Here is a 19,983-nt window from a genome sequence, read left to right as displayed (position 1 = left end):
TACTTTCTGTGTGATAAAACAGAGCGATATTTGTAATGCACAAGGCAGATCAAGCAGGTGGAAGAAAGTCTTACCAGGAGTCCACTCCTCCCTTTCATACTTCTGATTTCACTGCACTCATGTCAGCCCCAGATTTTACTACTTCCACCCTCCTGCTATTTTTTTCTAAATTAGAAAAATAGTCTAATAAAATATCTGAGAGTCAAGCAGTGATTTTTACCTCTCTTAGAGTATGGACAATTGACCTTTTCCTTGCTTAACCATTATGGTACAATAACACCTGGAAGTCATTTTTATTTCTCCTGATTGGGGGTATGTGTGTGTGTGTGTGTGTGTGTGTGTGTTCCTATTATGGCTAAATAGAAAAAGTTCACTGCTAGAAGATTGCCTTTCACCGTTTCTTTCTTGTTAGGGTTTCTAATACTTGGGTCAAGCCTGTTTGCTTTCATGCAGCAGAAATGCTAAGCTGGATGGGCCATGAGGACAAGTGGTATAAACTCAGGCAATTTCAGGCAAACAAGAACAAGGTCTATCTTTCTGATAGAAATTAATTTTAAAACTTTTTTTCCTAATTTATTAGGAATTTGAAGACAACATAAAAATATAAATATATCACATGGAAAATTGGTGATTTCTAAACCTTTTTATGTCTCCTCTTGACACATAAATGCACTCTCTGAATACATATTTGTAGCAATGAATCTGACAAATAAATTTGACTATGTTGCATGGATATTATTCATTGCAAATGTGTGAAATGAATTATTTACTAAATTTTCAAAGAAATATAATTAATGGAGAAATGCTGTGAAAATATGAAAGAAAAACAAATATTAAAAAGTACTAAATGAGGTATTCATTTTTAATTAACCAAAAATAAACAGAATTCACTATGTAAAATCTCATTCTATTTTTATGAATTGCTTGGGGATACTAAAATAACTTTCTGTCAGCAGATCAGGTCCCCATTGACCGCCATCTATTTCTTGTTCTGTGGATAATAGCTAAATTCTTGGTGCCATTTTTGGATCAGCTCGTTGGCAGACATTAGGCAGGAAGCATGTTAACATTTCTGAGGATCAGCTAAGATTTTAGAAAGTGGGTTTCTTGCTTGCAGTAGCAGCAATCCTGAGCTAAGTACAAGGGAGAGTGTTTTGTGAATCCTGGAATCTGTACAAGCCTCAACTATTTCAAGTCCTAATGGGAAAAAGAAGCTAAACACTTACTGAGGGCATTAAGATGCCGACAGAGGAGGTGTCCCACCAGTCCCAGTCACAGTACAGCTCCAGTTGCTGATACCCTCAGCTCACGTCGGGGTATTGTTAGATTGTTTTTGCCTTAAAAACTAACATTGGATGAGTGTTGTTAGTGTAGGAATTAGGATGCTGCTTGGAATGCCTACATTCCATATAGGAAGGAGTGTTTTGGCTCAATTCCTGGTTCTGTTCCCCATTTCAGCTTATCATTAATACACACCCTGCCAGGCAGCAGGTGATAGCTTAAATACTTGGGTCCTTGCCACCCATGCAAGGAATTAGGACTGCGTTCCTAGCTCCTGGGTTTGGCCAGTCTAGCCCAGGCTGTTATAGTCATTTGGTAGGTGAATAAATTGTTACAGATCTTTGGAGGAGAGGCAGGATCTCCATCTGTGTCTGCTTTTTAAATGAGATAAATATATAATAATTTTACAAATAATCAAATAATTTTGCCTAAAAACAAATTATCTAACAAATTGAAATATGGTAATGATTATCACTGAGACATTTACTCATTAAACACCTGTTTTGATGTTAAAAGAGAGCTGATAAATGCAACTATGAGTTGGATTAGGTCTCTTTTCTACTTCACTCTTAACTATTTTAACCAGCAAAAATGGCATTTTCCTAAGGTCAACTGGAAGCACCTGACTTATTTGGAAACAAACCACAAGCTTCTTTCTCGAGGGAATGAACAGTCTACAAATACTGAACACCCACCCTTTGCAGCCACTCCATCGCTGTCCCCATATTTTGAAAACACAGATGGACTCTAAGAAAATCGCTGTCAAGCTGCTCAACAGTTGACTTGCTCTTGCTTTTAGTCCCTGAGGAAGCATCACTCCAGGTACACAGGCCTCCCTTTCTCACCTTCCAATCAGTTGCAGGTACCAGTTTCTCCATATCAAATCTGCTCTAGTTATCCACTAGATTCTTCCCTGATGTACAACCGGAAAGTGGGCTCACATCCAGGCAAAATCCCACAAGCCGAGTTCAACATGACTCTCACCTTCTGTTTAACATCATCCCTGCTAAGAGCCATATAATTAATTCAGCAGCAGTAAAATCAAGGAGCCAGCATTGTGTGATAGCACATAAAGCCACCACCTGTGACACCAGCATTCTCTAAGGGTGAAAGTCCATGTCAAGTATTTGAACCCCTGTCACCTTGTGTGGGAGACCCTGACAAAGGGCCTGGTTCCTGACTTCATCTTAGCCCAGTCCCTAGGCCATAGCGGCCATCTTGTATGAACTAGCAGGTGGAAGATCTCTCTTGCTCTCCCTCTCCCTCTCTCTCTCTCTCTGACATTCAAATAAATAAATAAATAAATAAAAAGACATAAATAAATAAAGCAATCTTTTAAATGCTGAGGTCAAAGGCACAGTCATTGGAAGGCAGGGACAGTGCTTGTTTCTAATGGGAGAGTTCCAAAGAAACCAGAGTGGCTTCAGGGTAAGAGAGGAGTTACACAGATTTCTCTCAACTATCCCACTACTCTGTGGGATCCTCCAAAAGAAAATAACTGTGCTGAAATGGATCTAGATCAGTTGTCTCTGCTTCTGTTGGAGCTATTAATACTAACAGACTGTATTTTATTCATTGATTCACTGACTTGGTTAACAAATACCAAACTTCAAGTTTATACTCTTCAAAATGCTTTTTAAAAATCTGTTCAATATATTAAACTCAGTCGTTCACATGTGTTCACAACTTGTGAAACTAGACACAGCAGTTGACTTTCTACTCTTTGTATTCATGGAACTCACACACCCCACACCATTTGGACTCCTCGAGTGCCAAAGGCATGAACAAAGTAAAAGCACAAGTGTGCTAAATAATGTAGCTCCCTTTTCCCCACACCTCCTCCTCTGACTTCATATTTTATGACAGTTTTGTCTTCATATTTGATGAAGTTCCTAACATTTACATTAAGCTGACCAAACATAGAAGAACTTTTCTTAGGGAGGAGAAAAAAGAAAGTGATAATATTCTCATTCTCTACTGTGAATTTCTCAAGAATAGCTATTATTAGTAGTATTAGTATTATAGTATTAGTATTAGTACTAGTATTAGTATTGTGACTGTGGAGCCTAAAGCTGTTTTTTTAACTAGCAAACAGTTTTCAAAAGCAACAATAAAACTTTTTTTAACCCAAGTTACCTTCCAAAAGAGTCTCCAAAAAAGAGAAATTCAGTGAATTACATTGCTTTGAGAGTCATGAGATCAGAGTAAATCCACATGCAGATCACCCACAAAAAGCCCAGAGGGTTATAAAGTTGAAGAAAGACCTCAAGGGCCAAAGACTGAGAGACACATGGAGTGCCACAGAATCATTAGGAGGAAGGTGAAAATGCAAAATCACTACTAAGGGAAGAAAAAGATTGCTTTGGAAAGCATGGAATGTATTATTGAGGCAAAGTCTCTAGACAGGGTAAAATCTTATGGAATTGGAGATATCAGAAAACATTAAGAAACACATTTCCTGGAAGACGATATGAATGGAAAATATTCTCTTCTTAAAACCGCTGAAAATTTGACCAAAAAGCATAATACTTTTCTGCTACCAAAGATATTTTTCATGAATGATATCTGCTAATTCATTTAGGTGAAATGAGATTAGTCCTATCTAAACTGATGTCTCTTGCACCTGCTAAAGCATCTGAAAGTGACTTCGTGCTGTATATTATATTGGGAGAAAATTAGTTCCTCAAAAGAGCCAGAGGGAAAATTGGCAGCTTTGCCAAATCAACCAGAAGGAACAGATAATATTACTCAGTGTATTGGGAAGGAGAACTTGTTCCAAAATTCTGAGAGTAGTTTAGGGAAGTGCTTGTTTTTGATGTGGTTCTATTTTTGCTTTCTAAAAAGACCTGCTGGCCCTCACACATTGTTGGGAAACCATCACCAAATAAGTAAACAATTAAACCATCATTAGAATCACTTTTAACAGCGCAAGCTCTCAAGTGGAAATAAATAAATAATTAAACCATCTTTAGAATCAGTTTTAGCAGTGTGAGTTCTCAAGTGGAGATGTCTGGTACTTGCATATATTATTTTCCCTGCCAATTAAGCCTCATCAATTATATGAGAAGTCAAAACGATCTATAGGAATTTCTTATGCACTTACTCTATTTAAAAGTTTCCCACAACATGTAAAATGATTCTCCTGGATATGTGTTATAAATATATACTGTTAGCTGGATATAGTTATTCTGCACACCAAAAACTAACAGTGACATTTAAAACACTTCTTGATGTTTACAAAGTCAAAAAAAAAAAAAAAGAAAATGAAAATGAAAAGCTATGGATCGGTTCTTCTATGGTTAGATGAAATGACTGTGATAACTCAGTATTTATAGCCTTGAAAATAAAATCCACATGTATTTTATGTTTATTTGAAGGTCAGTGAGTTGTAATTTTCTATGGTTTCATTATTTCTTTAAACCAAACTACTATGCAAAAATGGGGATCTTTTTCCTACCAAGGGCATTTTGAATACCTGGATTAGCATTCTCAGGCCACACACAATTATCAGTTAAAGATTAGTCTGCTAGAGATTTGTTGAGTTTAGAGTCCTACCTGCAGTTTCCTTGGCAGCCCAGGATAAATGATCTAGGAGGCCATTATACAGCCCGTGGTCCAGCTGTTCCCACCCCTGGAATGGATATATATTGTTTGTTTGTAAATAGGATAGTTTCAAGGCAGTATTTCCATTTTCAACAAGATCAACAGCAATGTGGTTTTCGTAAGAGTTATGGTAAGGATGGGTTCTGAGTATGCGGTGAGGGGGACAGCAGAAGTCAGCAGAGGTGTGCTAATGGTTGCTGAGGAAGGGCACAGAGTGAGGCAGTGAGTAGTACTTTAGACCCACAGTCCCTGGGCTTAGCCTTGGTTCTACTACCTAGTAACTGCATGACTGCACCAATCATTCAGATCTTTAGGTGCCTCCATTTCCTCACCAGGAAAAAAAAATTGGAGAATGTGTAAGTTCATGCTTGAGGTGCCCTGTGGTATATGGTAAGCATCAGTTGGTGTTTTTTTGCTGTTGGAAAAATGCGCATTTTTGCCACATAGGTAAGCATAAAACAAACCTGAGTATTTCATTTGATCTGACACAAAAGCTCCCAAAAGCAATACCCTGCATCCAACCAGTTCTTAATGTATCTGTGTCACAAAACAAGACCTGTTATCAAAGCATAAACACTTGCATTATTATTGAGAGTGGATGAATCCATAGTAATACAGATATTTAGTTATAATTTCTCTTACGATCATCATGAAATGGACAAGAGGAAGCTTGAGTATTGGGTTGTGATAGCAAGGCTACACCAGAAAAACGAGAGGAAAGGCAAAACTCATCTAATGTCTGTCTGCAGTTATTTCTAGGTGAGAGGCACACTATGCATTTGAAAGCATTCATTTTCTGATGCCAAAGACGTAAGGCTCAAATCCAACTCTACCATTTACTATACATATAGTCTAGGCAACTCACCAAAAAAATACTTCACCATGGCTCAGTTTTCAGAACCATCAAATTCTGTGTAAAATGAAAGAGCAGCTCCTCATGGGTTTTGGTGTAAAGATTCGAAATGACAGGTATAAAGAAAGTAGCAGGACAAGCAGCTCACAGTAGGTACTCAAGGATGGTCTGCCTCCTTCCCAAACTGTATACAAAATAGGTTTCACAGCTGCTTCATTGGGTGTGATATGTGTGTCAAATATACAAACAAACCATATCATCTATAACTGTATATCATCTACATACGTAACACACCCCACCGTTATATGCCAGGTTAACAAATCTTACTCCTTCCATAAGCGCTAGCCAATATAGCCAGTTCTCCAAATGCAGCATTAAATTGATGGTGCTTCCCTTTCTGGAAAAACAAAGAATCTAAATCTTCAATTATAATGGAAAGGCTGATTTTTTCTTTACATATGACATTGTTCCTAACATCATCAAAATATATAGAATACTATTCCAGTAGACAAATGAAGGTGATTCTTTTTTTCTCCATTTTCTTTTTCTTTTAAAGATTATTTATTTATTTATTTAGGAAAGTCAAATACACACAGAGAGAGGGAGAGACAGAGAGGAAGATCTTCTGTCCACTGATTCACTCCCCAGGTAACCACAATGGCTGGAGCTGAGCCAATCAGAAGCCAGGAGCCTCTTTTGCGTCTTCCATGTGGGTCCAGGGTCCCAAGGCTTTGTGCAGTCTCGACTGCTTTCCCAGGCCACAAGCAGGGAGCTGGATGGGAAGCGGGCCAGCCAGGATTAGAGCTGGCACCCATATGGGATCCCGGTGGCCACTAGGCTACCGCACCAGGCCCTTTTCTCCACTTTCAATGATATCCATTAGCATGCCCTCTTCCGCATTTCAAAAGTAATTTAAAATCTGAACTTAATTGTCTCTCATATGGTTTATCACTACTCAGTATCTCTACTTCACAGCATTTTGCAAATTGCCAATATTTATTTTAACTCGTAAAATAAGTATGTGCTCTGACATACCCATATCTGTGTATGTTGATATATCTGATATATTGACATTTAATAGGTATTTCAAAAGTATATGCCTTTGTAGGCATGCATTGAATATCGAGATTGTACAGAATGTAGAGCTAGCTGATAGATCTCAGGTAGTAGAAATAATCTGAGAGTAAAGTTATGTAATAATAAGCATGTATATATTATTCTAAATCCAATAACCAGATCATACTTCAATTCAAATGCAGCTACTCAAAATAGCATGATTAAGAGCTTCTCCAAATGCACTTTGCAGTTTTTGCTTTTGAATCCTTTGCTGTTCGCATGGTGATTGGTGTCTAATAGCTGCCTGCAAATGTTTGTTAACTAGCTGAGCTCTCCTCTTAAGCATGCTAGTCTCTTAAGTATGCTATTTCTCTACACTGGAAATTATGACACAATTTTTTAGAATGGCTGGGAACAAGACATAATCCTGGCATTTCAAATATTTAAGCCATTTAATAGTTTTGCAATTAAATTATCAGTCCTGCCTACAAACCATTACTACCTACAGAAAATCTGATACTTAAAACTACATAATTTTGTGGAGGTATTTGAGTATTTAAGCTCCAAATAATATATCACTAGGCTTCTATCACAAACACACCTAAATGTCAAATAAACTACAAGTATGGTTTCATTCCTTTTACAAAGTGCCAAGTCAAGAGATTTTAAGCTAAATTGCTTAAAAATTAAATAAGTAAGGACAAATGGAAAAGCGAGTTTATTTTTGTTTTTTTTTTCTATTAGCTTAAACTATAGAACAGCATTCTAAGAGGTTTTTTGATAGTGTGATTGAAAGAAAAATTTGAAATTAACCCAGTCAGTATACCCTTTAGGAACAGAATGAAGTTTTTGTAGTACCAATCCCTAGAAGTCACCATATTTAATACTAATGTCACTCGCAGTCATTGATATTTGTGGAAGTGATACAACTGACGTGATCAGAGAACAACTAGCTGCCCTATCCTCCAAGTACAAGCTGCAGTCACAGATTTGCCAACTCTTGTTTTGCAGCACACCAGTGAAGAGCAACCACTGACAAGTACACCTCAGGCTCATCATTACACAAAGTGCACGCAGACCAAACATCATGTTCTACAGCCGGGCGACAACCAGTACATGATCATCAGAATATCAATACTAGGGGGCCCGGCGGCGTGGCCTAGCAGCTAAAGTCCTCGCCTTGAACGCCCCAGGGTCCCATATGGGCGCCGGTTCTAGTCCCAGCAGCTTCACTTTCCATCCAGCTCCCTGCTTGTGGCCTGGGAAAGCAGTCGAGGACGGCCCAAAGCTTTGGGACCCTGCACCCGCATGGGAGACCCGGAAGAGGCTCCTGGTTCCCGGCATCGGATCGGCGCGCATCGGCCCGTTGCGGCTCACTTGGGGAGTGAAACATCGAATGGAAGATCTTCCTCTCTGTTTCTCCTCCTCTGTGTATATCCGGCTTTCCAATAATAATAAATCTTAAGAAAAAAAGAATATCAATGCTAGAAATATATGTTTTCTGTCCCAAAAGTTCATGTTAACATCTCCTTAATGTTCATATTTACTTCTGAAGAAGATGAATGTTACAAAGATAGCTATATGTAAATTTAGTGATTAGCATATTGGCTCTTAGAAAAACAAAATTTCGTATTATACAATTTCTAAAACCGGCCCATCATCAATAAACAGTTAAGTATGCTGTGTGAGGTATGGGAGAACAAAGTATAACTTCAATATCTGTTTTACTAATTAACCCGCCATTTAGCTAGGTAAAAACATAGCACTTGAATGTGAAAAAAATTTAAGCAAAACAATATTATAAAATTAAAGATTAGGTCTAGAAGATTCTTAAATAGAGGATAGCAATAATTTCAGATACTACTTGCTGTACAAAAGCAAGTGTACTTTTTGCTACTGTGTACTTCACAGTATATTTTCCCCTTCTTGAGACCCTTCTCTATATCCATCTTTGTTTTTTTGTTATCACCCTCCCTTAATTTTCTTAAAGATTATTTATTTATTTATTTGAAAGGCTCATTGAGAGGGAGAGAGAGAGAGACAGAGATATTGTCCATCTGATGGCTTACTCCCCCAAATATCACTAACAGCTAGGAATGGGTCAGGCTGAAGCTGGGAATCATGAACTCTATAAAGGCCTCCCAGGTGGTTGTAGGAACCGGAGTATTTAGACTACCTGTTGCCTCTGAGCCATATTAGCAGGAAGCTGGATTAGAAGTGGAATAGCCAGGACTCAAACTAGCATTCTAATAAGGGATGTCCCAATAATCAGCTTAACCTGATGCACCACAACTCCCATCCTATTCCCCCTTAATGTTAACTGCATTTTCAACTTTCAGTGTTGAAATTCATATAGAAATCATTCAGTTACAACTGATAATCCAAAGTCAGTTGCACTTTAGTGGGAAATGGATGCAGGAAGACAGGTGGACTCAAGCTATTAATTACTGTAACAAAAACACAGACATTCTTCAAGTAAACTGCTATGGAGACCTACGCTGTTATACAGTCATATATGTAAAGCGCATGAAGCAGTTAATGCCTATTTTTGAGTAGGTTTGTTTCAAAGTCCATTTCAACACTTCAATGGACAACTTTATGTCCTTCACAAGTTCTGTTTTTCTTGACCTTCACATGTCATGCTTATGGAGCAGCTGGACCAGGATGAAAAAAAGACTTTCTGAGTCAAAATTTCCTAAGCCAAGCAAAGGAGCTTAACTAAGCACTGACTATCAATAGTAATTGCTGTAGTTAAGAGATAAATTTTAGGGAGAAAATTGAGAACCATTCGTTCTCTTCCCATTTTTGGAAATTCTACAGAACAGTTTTATTCTAATTAAATGATAAATCCAAGTCTTTATAATATTTTATTGCAGCACTAGAGTAATGAGCCTCATTACTTGGGGAAAATGAAAAGAGAACTGTATATGTTCATTTTCAACACAGAAAATCATACAAACACATAAATAGAGTATATTCCAAGACTGAAATCTTTGCATCAACAATCTGGAGGTTAAGGAAATTAATAGGATCATGAGAGGCATATATTTATAACCTCAATATTATCAGAAAATCTCAAGTTTATCAGTATTGATATGAAAATGATACACAGGTTCAAACATTGTGGTACAGTGGCTTAAACCCCTCCTAGGGATGCTCTCATCTGATATATGTTGAGAAGTCAATCCAAATACATCTTTCTTTCTTAAGATTAATTTACACAAATATTTATTTATTTACTTGAAATTCAAAGTTACAGAGAGAAAGAGAGGTGGGAGGGGAGAGAAAGAGAAAATCTTCCATCCTCAGATGGCTTCAGTGGCCAGGGCTGGGCTGGGCTAGGCTAAAGCCAGGAGCAAGGAGTCTCCCATGTGGGTGGTAGAGTCCATGCACTTCAGTCATCTTATCAATACTACTATCCGGAAGATGGATTCAAATTAGAGCAACTGGAACATGAAAATGTTGCTCATAATTGAATGCAGTTACACCAGCTACGGTACAATCTTACAAGCTCTGTTTGTTTTATTTATTGAAATGGCAGAATAATAGAGAGAAAGGAAGAGAAGGAGGAAGACAGAAAGAGAGGGAGAGAGAGACAGAATGTTCCATCCACTGATTCATTCCCAAAAGGCTGCAACAGAAACCTCATTGAGGTTTCCTTATGGGTGGCAATTCGAACTGGCATTCCAATATGGTAAACTGTATCTTAACCCAGCATGCAACAATAATGCCCTACCTGCAAATAATTTTTTAAAAAAGATTTATAACTTGCAAGGAAAATGGGGAAGGGATGAATAATGAAAAAAATGGCAAAAATTTAATGCTGAAGTTAATTTTTTTTAACTAATGAAAAATACTAAAAAAAATCAGCCTCATTAAGCTTCAAAAGAAAAAGTTTTATATAGGAGAAAAATGAAAACTTATTTCATGATGCAACGAAATAGCTAGGTAAGAAAATAGAGCAACTACAACTTTCTACAAGTGGAATAGCCTATCATCTGATAAAAATAGTTGAAAGAAAAAATCAGAGTCATCTTGTAATATTAGAAGAAATTGCAAATATTTCATATTTGAAAAATTACTAAGGAGGTAATTTTTTTCTTTAATTTGAGGGAGAATCATAGAAATCCACCATTTCTGTAGTTCAGATTTCAAATGCTTGCAATCGCTGGGATTGCACCGTGTCAAACTCAGAGCCTGGGACTCACCCCAGGACACACAAGTGCTTTCCGGGACCAAAGGACCTGAGCCATCACCTACTATAGGGGTGAGATGCTAAAAGACGGATAACATAAGTTTAAATAAAATGGGTTGAATCACTAAAAAGTAACTCCTTTATAATTATTTTTAAACATTTACAATCTTTTAGTATAACAAGGTACAATGGAAATGCTTGCAACATTCAAATCAACTGTAAAAATAATATTTTGAGTTGGTGCAACAAAAATAATCCACATAAAAATTTTAATATTGTCCCCAAATAAATCTTAGCCCACAGAAAAAAGCAGCAACATAATTACAGAACATTTAAGAAATAATTATGATAATATTGTACACCAATACTTATGAAGTATGAGCAAAGCTGTATGCAATCTAAATCTCATTGGAGCAAAGGAAATATTAAATAAAAAGCAACGAAAACACATTACTAAAAAATAAACTCAGGAAATGAGAATATCATGAATAAAATTAACTTGTAAAATAGATATAAATAAAATGTGGTGTTCAGTTGATAATTAGAGAGAGAAATACTAAAATAAATAAACCAACTGGATTTTGGAAAGAACTTATGAATAGAATTCTTTTATTAGGGCTTCAACACATCAACCAAAAGAAAACAATCATAAGAGACAAAAAGGGCTTTGGTGAGGGATGGAAAATAAGAATAAAACTGCATATTCAGTGAATAATTTTTAACCTGAGAGTGGGATACAAAGCATATTCTGATAATTGTGAAAATCTTGATGAGCTGGTGCCAAGGCAACTGTGAACTATCTTAACTTGCTCAGTTCAGAGCACTGTGTTTGTCTGCCTGTCATCAATGTTCTCAGCAGAGTAGTAGCACCCCAGGCCTATGCAGGAGCAGACTAGAAACTCCAGGACCCCGACCAGTATGTTTTTGCCAGGTGGACAACTAACTGGTCCACTCAACTGTCATCTTCTCTTATACAACAATTTCCGTCCTCTTCACGCTTCTTTTACTTAGCACTATCGCATTAACACTATCTAGCACAATACTTATTTTACTTCTTAGGTGTTTGCAAATTATCTACCTCCCCTCCCCTGCACTATCTAAATATATGTAGGATACTGGATGGAATTTTTATGGCATGTTATTGATTCCTGCATCCCTACCAAGGCTTGACAAATGTTTATATATCTATGTATCTACTATATCTATGTATCTGTATCTATATCTGGTAAGTGAATCTGTTGAATGAATGAAAGGAGTAAGAGTCTGAGATGCCATCTACAGAGAATAACACTGATGGCGTCTATACATTTACATTTGGGTTCATGGTGGCATTGACAATAGACTGTACATTTGTCTATTCTTTCAAGAGAGAAGCCGAACAGAGAGAGAATAAGAGAGTGGAATGATGGAGAAGGAGTGGAGGGCAGAGAAAAAATGAGAAAGGCTTCCAGTTTCCATTCCTACTTTCATTAAGACTGCTATTTTTACACATGGAGAATAAGACACTTATTTTAAATCAGAATCTCTAGGTGCCAATTTTTAAATTACAGCAGTTTTTACTGTGTTATCTGCCATCTCTTACATGTGTCATTTTAGGTAAAGAATTTTCTACCCTGGGCGTGCATCAATTTCAACTATGAGTTTTCACTTTTACTGGTTTTGTTTTCTTGTGTATTTGAAAGGCATAGGTGCTGGTAAGCCCCATCAAGTAGTTGTAAGGTGGGTATGCACTAAGAATTTTACCTTCTTCAAAGAATTCTACCAAAATGCCTACCTAACCCACTCTTAGCTACCACAGGTTCCTCTTAATCTGTCAAAAGCTTTTAATCTGGAAATTAAAAAAAAAAAATCATCTTGACCTGCTGCTAATTCATTCAGAGTTGTTCAGTTTTTAAGCTATATCTAATCACTGTTCTAGAGTTTCAATTCATAAATATCTTTTTATGTTTGAATTTTAAATGACTAAGACATTGTCAATGAAATTCTCAGTTTCTCAGCTTTTCTCTATCAATATTAACTTAACCAAATTGCTGAAATTTCAAACAGAAAGAGTGTTAGTTAAATACCTGCACAGGTGCTTCAGCATGCTTTTCTCTTAGCACTGGAACAGCTGGATTTTCCTGAGGGAGTTTAGACTTCTTCTTTTTGGCTTTTTCCATTTGAACATTGGTGAAATAGTTGACAGCAGCAAATTCAATCAGAGCCGAAAACACAAAAGCAAAGCAGACAGCAATGAACCAGTCCATGGCGGTAGCGTAGGACACTTTGGGCAGAGAATGGCGTGCGCTGATGCTCAGTGTGGTCATGGTGAGGACTGTGGTTATACCTTGAAGGCAAACAAGGAAACAGACATAAATCCTTTCTGTATTATTTCTTTTCAAAACCTTGAAAATGAAAACCTTACAGGAGAGTAGGTGGAAAGAGGTTTTAACAAAGCCAGGAACAGCTTAAATGAAAACTATCTAATGAGTCAATGAAGTTAGCACAGACTTTATAGTGCGACAGATATGGTTCAAATCCTGACCTTTCTAATAATCAGAACTTGATTTAACCAAGTTTAGAGTACTTATTGGGCTTTATTTTGCATCCACCTATCAGATAAAGGTAAAGATTTGTACAATATACTCTGTATGCAGCTGTATATAAGTCCTAAGTCAACATGCCTGTGAAATCCAAAACATTTTGCAGGAAGGGAGACTCATTAGAGTGGTGGATATCAAAAGGAGTTGAATGTAGGGAAATACTAGCCTGGCCTCTTGAATTTAGCATCAGAAAATCTGGCCTAGGCATGGCCTCCTGCTAGTGAGAATCACTGCCAAACAAAACACAAGCAATACACAGGACTTTCTTACCTTTCTAATTGAAGATTACCTATTGAATGAAGACAATAAATTTGCTAGCTGTGCAAGAGCTCAGCTATTGAAAACAACAAAAATGTATTCCTCCACAGGCTTCTAGACTAACTTGGCTTTCAAAAGATTGGATATATATACAGGCCACCACATTATGACTGGAAGAAGTATTCGCAGCAAGCACAGAGATCCTGCTTTTTGTATCAGCATATTTCAAAGCACTGCAATCCCAAATCTATCTCCTCAGTCTAGAAGAAAGCTGATTCCCACTCTCAGTGTAAAAATTCCTCCTGCCTTTGGAATTGCAGAGCAATGTGTTATTGAAAGATGCTCACATTGGTACAGTTGTCCTTTTATGTCTATCTGACTCATATCGTCTAGTTAAGGCTGAAAATGTCTGACAGGGATTATTTATCCATTTGAACTTATTCTATTGAATGACTAAGGTAGGTCCTAAAGTTGACACACCCAGGTTTTGGGGGGGTGGGTAATAATGATGGTGGTGATGGTGGTGATGATGATGAAGTAGATGATGAAGGCATCTAAATTGTATATTCCAGTCCATGCCAATTCCCAGCTGAAAAGCAAATGATACAAGTTCAACTGCAGTGATAATGAGCCCCATACAGCAATAAAGAAAGATTGGTATTTTAATCCAGAATAAACATTGTTGCCTAAACTCAGCACCTATTCTCATCTTTGCTCTGCCATGGACTAGCTACTCCAAACGTACAAGCCTTGTTACCAAGCCCACTGAGCACAGGCTCTTTGAGGACAGATATGTCTGGTATTGCTCCTGTATTTAATAACATAATATTTCACATAGTGTCAGGCACAGTATAAATGTCATGAAAAACACATTGTTCCAGTTCTGTCATTCCCTTTCCTCTGAATAGTAGGTGCCTTCTGAATTTCCGGGCTCAAGGATGAGAAATTGCACTCACTAACCATATAAACTCTTCAGAAAAAGAATTTTGAGGCTTTCATAATATATTTTTCAATTTTTATAACAATTATAGTATTTTATTACTCTAAAATAGATTTTAAAATTAATTCAATCAAACATATAAATGCCTATATATCTATAAAAAATGAACTTAAAATTCACCAGACTTTATTTCAGAAAGATACCTTAGAATATTTAGACTTCCAATTTAAATCTCGGAAAAATGGCACAATTCTCATACTGACTGCAAGATGCGTGAATAAACCCTAAACTGACTCTGAAAAAAATTTCAGAAATTTGTTTTTATTTGAATGCCTCAATAGCCAGGGCTGGCCCAGACCAAAAGCAAGTCATAAGCTAAGAGGATCAATTGAGTCTCCCATGTTGGTGTGGGGACACAAGCATTGGAACATCTTTTGCTGCTTTCCCAGGTCATTACTAGGAAATGTGACTGGAAGTCAACACATAGGACTTGAACTAGCCCCAGTATAGGATTCCAGATCCCCAGGCACTGGCTTTGATCACCATGCCATAGTGCTGACCCTGGAAAACAGTGTTTAACAATAAATCAAAATAAACCATTCATAAAAATTTAAATTTTATAGGTGGCCTAGTGGCTAAAATCCTTGCCTTGAATGTGCTGAGACCCATATGGGCACCAGTTCTAATCCCGGTAGCTCCACTTCCCATCCAGCTCCCTGCTTGTGGCCTGGGAAAGCAGTCGAGGAAGGCCCAATGCCTTGGGACCCTGCACCCACATGGGAAACATGGAGGAAGTTCCTGGCTCCTGGCTTCGGATCGGCACAGCACCGGCCGTGGCAGTCACTTGGGGAGTGAATCATCAGACAGAAGATCTTCCTCTCTGTCTCTCCTCCTCTCTGCATATCCGATTTTGCAATAGAAATAAGTAAATCTTTAAAAAAATTATATAAACTTGATTTCAAAGTTTGTGTAATAGCCTTTCAGACATTTCATTTTCTATTTATGTCTATTGGCAAAACTAGGAAATTAGCTGACATAGACAACTGGCTAAATGTATGAAAGATAGCATCTCTTTAGATGTTAGAACATTTTCTCTAGCTGACATTTAAATGTGAGGAAGGCACTAATAATACAGTGATGTTCTTATTGCCCCGATTTTAGGTGGAACATTTAATTAAATAAATTAATACCAAAGGAACAACAAACAGAAACCAGTCCTTTAGAAAGGAATCAACAGTTTCTCTGCATCTACACAGTGTACATATTATCAATGCCTTAGCCATCATCTGTCCTGAGAATGTTTCAAAGCCATCATTAATTTTTACAGTATGTTCATACTGATCTCTCTGCATTTACTTTTCATGATTGATCAATACCAATATCTTGACATATGGGTACATACTATAAAAACTTCATATTTCAAATGGAAAAGCCTATCTACATCCAACAATTAACACACATCCACATAATCTCCCCAGTGCATGAGAAATTTTCCAAAGGTTCCTATTTTAATATCCCTGGTAGAGACAGAATGGATAAATTGGGTCTGCTACTTATAGTTATGCAACTTTATTTAAGTTCTCTAATATCCCTGAACCATACTCCTTATGAATAAAAAATAGCAATACCTTAATTGCTAAGTTATTACAAAGCTTGAATAATATGATTATTTCAGAATATGAAAAAAAATTGTTAACACTACTAGGACAATTACTTTGTGCTACTTAATTTCCTTGTAATATCTTTTTCAGATAGAAATGTTGGCTGAACAGTTGTAATTAATGATATTATTCTCCAGACCTCTGAAAATGTCTTTCATTTTGAGAGATATTATCATTTAGTTTAGTTTAGACATAATGTAAAATAGTTTGTTGAGAAAATCTTCAAAGCTTATCAACCAAATTACAATATTATAAACTCTGAAGGATATTCACTTTTGGTATCTAGTAGTAACTTTGAAAAGAAACACATGACAGCATGAAATGACATACAACACTTATATTGTATTTATTATGTGCTAGGCATTACTTCAAGAGCTTCAGCCCATTGGTTCATTTAATCCTCACAGAAACCCTATGAGGTAGGTGTACCATGAGCCAACAGGCAGAAGAGAGTCACTGAATATTAAGATAGTAAATGGTGGATGCTGGGATTCAACCTGGGCTTTCTGCCTCTGGAGCCTGTACTCACAGCACGATCACCTTCTCATTACTGTAGCCTTGGCTATATCAATGCATTCTATTCCAGAAGTTCCTTAAGATCTTAGTAAAAATCTTGTAATGCCTATGTGAACCTAATTGGGTATTGCTCACTTTATATAAATTAAATAAAACTTAAAAATGCATCTGTAATAACATTTTGCCAATTCTATTTTGTGTAAATCCAGAAATGCAAAATATTAATAATTACTCCCAAGTAATAAGAAAGGTATCTGGAAGAAGATCTGGTAATACTGGCACAGTAATTTTTAGTTGTAAAGCCTAATAGAAAGAAAGGCTTCATTTTTAATAATGAAGACTCCCAAATTATTAATATTTTATGAGAATAATTAAGGTACTTTGATCTCATATTCATCTTCCACAGATATTTCCCAACTAGTCAGGCTGCCTTAGAATATGACATATTAAGATACAAGATCAGACTAGGCAAATGGCTTAGAAATTCAAACACTAATTGGGTTGCCCAAATCCTACAGTGTCAAATCCTTATTCCATTGCAGGCTACTACTAATACATACCCTGCAAAGCAGCAGGTGAAGGTTCAAGTACTGGGCCCATGTCACTTATATAGGAGATCTGCATTGTTTTCCTGGCTCCCAGCTTGTGAGCATTTGAAAAGTACAGACGGGATCTCTCTAGCTATCTCTATACATACAGGTATCTTTCTGTCTCTATTTCTCCATCTCCCTGTTTCTATTTCCATCTCTATTTCTATCTCTCCGCCTCTCAAGTAAGTGTTAGAAAAGATTAGTGTATTAAACGAGAAAATTAACATTAAAGACTTGGCAGAGCATCTGGTAAGTACATACAAATGCTTTGCTATTCACAATAAACAGAAGATAGGAAAAGATGTTAACCTTAAAATAAGTAATTACAACTGATTTTATTATCTTAAAGCATGGCTGGCATGTAAGACTTATTAACATTCACAGAAACTTTAAATACATATGTTGTGGACTTCATAAGCAGCAACTGTAAAAAGGAAAAGCAAAAATCATAATTATGGGCTGAAAAGAATGTAATATCTTCCAACTCAATGCATTTAACCATTTGCATTTTGTTCCTCTTTATTAAATGCCAAATTATTCTAAGACTTTCATATTCATTCAGCCATGACTTTTATTTGTTTTATTTTAAGCTCCCAGTGCAGTTCGTTCTAACACCTAAGTGTAATTTTAATTCAATTACACAGCATTATGCTAGAAACCCAAGGATATCCCTGAAAATGAAATCATATCCCAATTCACACTTGGTCTATACTTCCCTGGTTCTCAAGAGGAAATTGGATGTATGGCCCAAGTAGTGGGCAGACTGCAAATACCCTCCCAAGCCTTAACAACTGGTATGGCCTAACAAAATGAAAACGTGTGTGATGTTTTATTCCATACAGGTTAACTTATTTCTATTTAGTGTCTTTTTTGAACTATTTAAAAGTAATTCCCATGAACTACAATCAGAATGCAATGCGTGACCAAGAAATGAATTGTGGTTACCAAATACAGTCCGAGCTGGAACTGATTCCTTATTTATCCAAAATGAAACTTGAGAAAGAATCACTGTCATAATGCATGGGATATATGTCTGAATCATAAAATAACCCATCTTTCGTCTGAGGTGGAAGTAAACCGTCATAACAATATATTCACCTGCCAAGAAACATGAGAAAAAGGCATTATTGGTCCTGCAGGACATGAGTCAAGAGTGTCACATATATATTATATACCACACAGCAAATGAGATTTGAAAGCATTATACAGAATATTTTTGTCCTCTATAGTGACTAAGCAATTTAGTAGACTAAAGCTTTTTAAATGTTATAGTTTTAATAAATTACTGAAATACCCTCCGATTCAAAGGTCTAATACTGCTAAAGAAACTAGCTTTCATTTTTAGCTTCTTTTAAAGTGGAAAGCAGACGTAACTTTAAGAGAAAATTGCAGGAAAAATGAAAACACACACACACATAAATACATGGTTATCCATCATATGCATGGAAAAGGGAAGCCTGATTTTTTGAAAATAGTAAATTTCCCTTATATATTTCACATTTTTAGAAAACGTTATAGTTTTGTGTATGTAAATCATTCATACGTATTTCATACATGCACACACACACAGTCATAGGGAGAAATTATGTTAGCTTTATTTGCATTTAGAAAAATACAAACAGATATGCAGAGTGTGAAGACATGCCTTGTTTGCTATCCTTCAGTTCAAGCATGTTTGTTACAAAGATGAAAACCTAAAGACCTGATGAGCAAACCAAACCATAGGATTGCTTGAGCTGCTGATAAACACTATTACTGTTATATCTGAAAGGAATATGTTAAGGCAGCTATTTAGAAATAGAGGTCTTAATTACAGACTTGGATTCTTCCAGATACAGTTTAAATTTCAGACAGGAAAATGAGTGTTTTTCAAAAGTGAATTTTTTTTCCTGGCCAGATGACAGGTTAAGGCCACTGTGTCATTTCATAATTGGTGACTACAGTGCTGTTTCAGAAGGTTTCCTCAAAATGATGACAGTTGTAACAGGTGTTGTGAAGATAAGTCATGGGAATTTAAAAGAGAGATGTGCTACCATTAATGTCACGCAGGATTGTGGATGTATACAAGAGACTTTTAATAGAGGAGAAGGTAGACTAAATTACTTTTCTTTTAAACAAAACCCACATATTTATTTTATTTTTCCATAATATAATTTACCTAGTTAAAAAAACCTTCATTTAGATATAATTGACACAGAAATGCGCGCATAGTAAATGCATACAAGTTGATGACATCACAGAAGAGTACACATCTGTGATCAGCACAACCTATGCCATAATCCTTTCCGTCGCCTCAAAAAATGTCTTTCCATCTTACTATTTGCATGTGTGGTGAGAAGACTCACGATCTTTCCTTCAAGACAAAGAATACAACTCAGTGTTATTAACTAAAGGCACTATTCTGTATAGTTATCATCCAGAACTTACTCTTTTTAAACTGACATTTGA

The 19,983-nt window shown here is 36.5% G+C and overlaps 1 protein-coding gene across 2 annotated transcripts in view; it reads right to left on the bottom strand.

Moving 5' to 3' along the window:
• The window catches only part of GABRA4 (gamma-aminobutyric acid type A receptor subunit alpha4), a 61,935-nt gene that overhangs the window by 20,388 nt on the left and 21,564 nt on the right, over positions 1-19,983 (bottom strand). Inside the window, exons 7-8 of one of the 2 annotated variants that reach the window (XM_004579121.4) lie at positions 18,481-18,633; positions 13,055-13,314 (exon numbers count right to left, since the gene is read on the bottom strand). In XM_004579121.4, the coding sequence (XP_004579178.2) occupies positions 13,055-13,314; positions 18,481-18,633 (413 nt within the window). Of the gene's footprint in view, positions 1-12,877; positions 13,315-18,480; positions 18,634-19,983 lie in introns of those variants that run through there. The other variant, XM_036496923.2, reaches the window with a different exon arrangement.

The sequence above is a fragment of the Ochotona princeps genome, chromosome 11 (assembly GCF_030435755.1).
Source record: "Ochotona princeps isolate mOchPri1 chromosome 11, mOchPri1.hap1, whole genome shotgun sequence".
Classification (NCBI taxonomy): domain Eukaryota; kingdom Metazoa; phylum Chordata; class Mammalia; order Lagomorpha; family Ochotonidae; genus Ochotona; species Ochotona princeps.
Note: the sequence above shows the minus strand (reverse complement) of the source record. Positions and strands in the feature narration are given on the sequence as shown.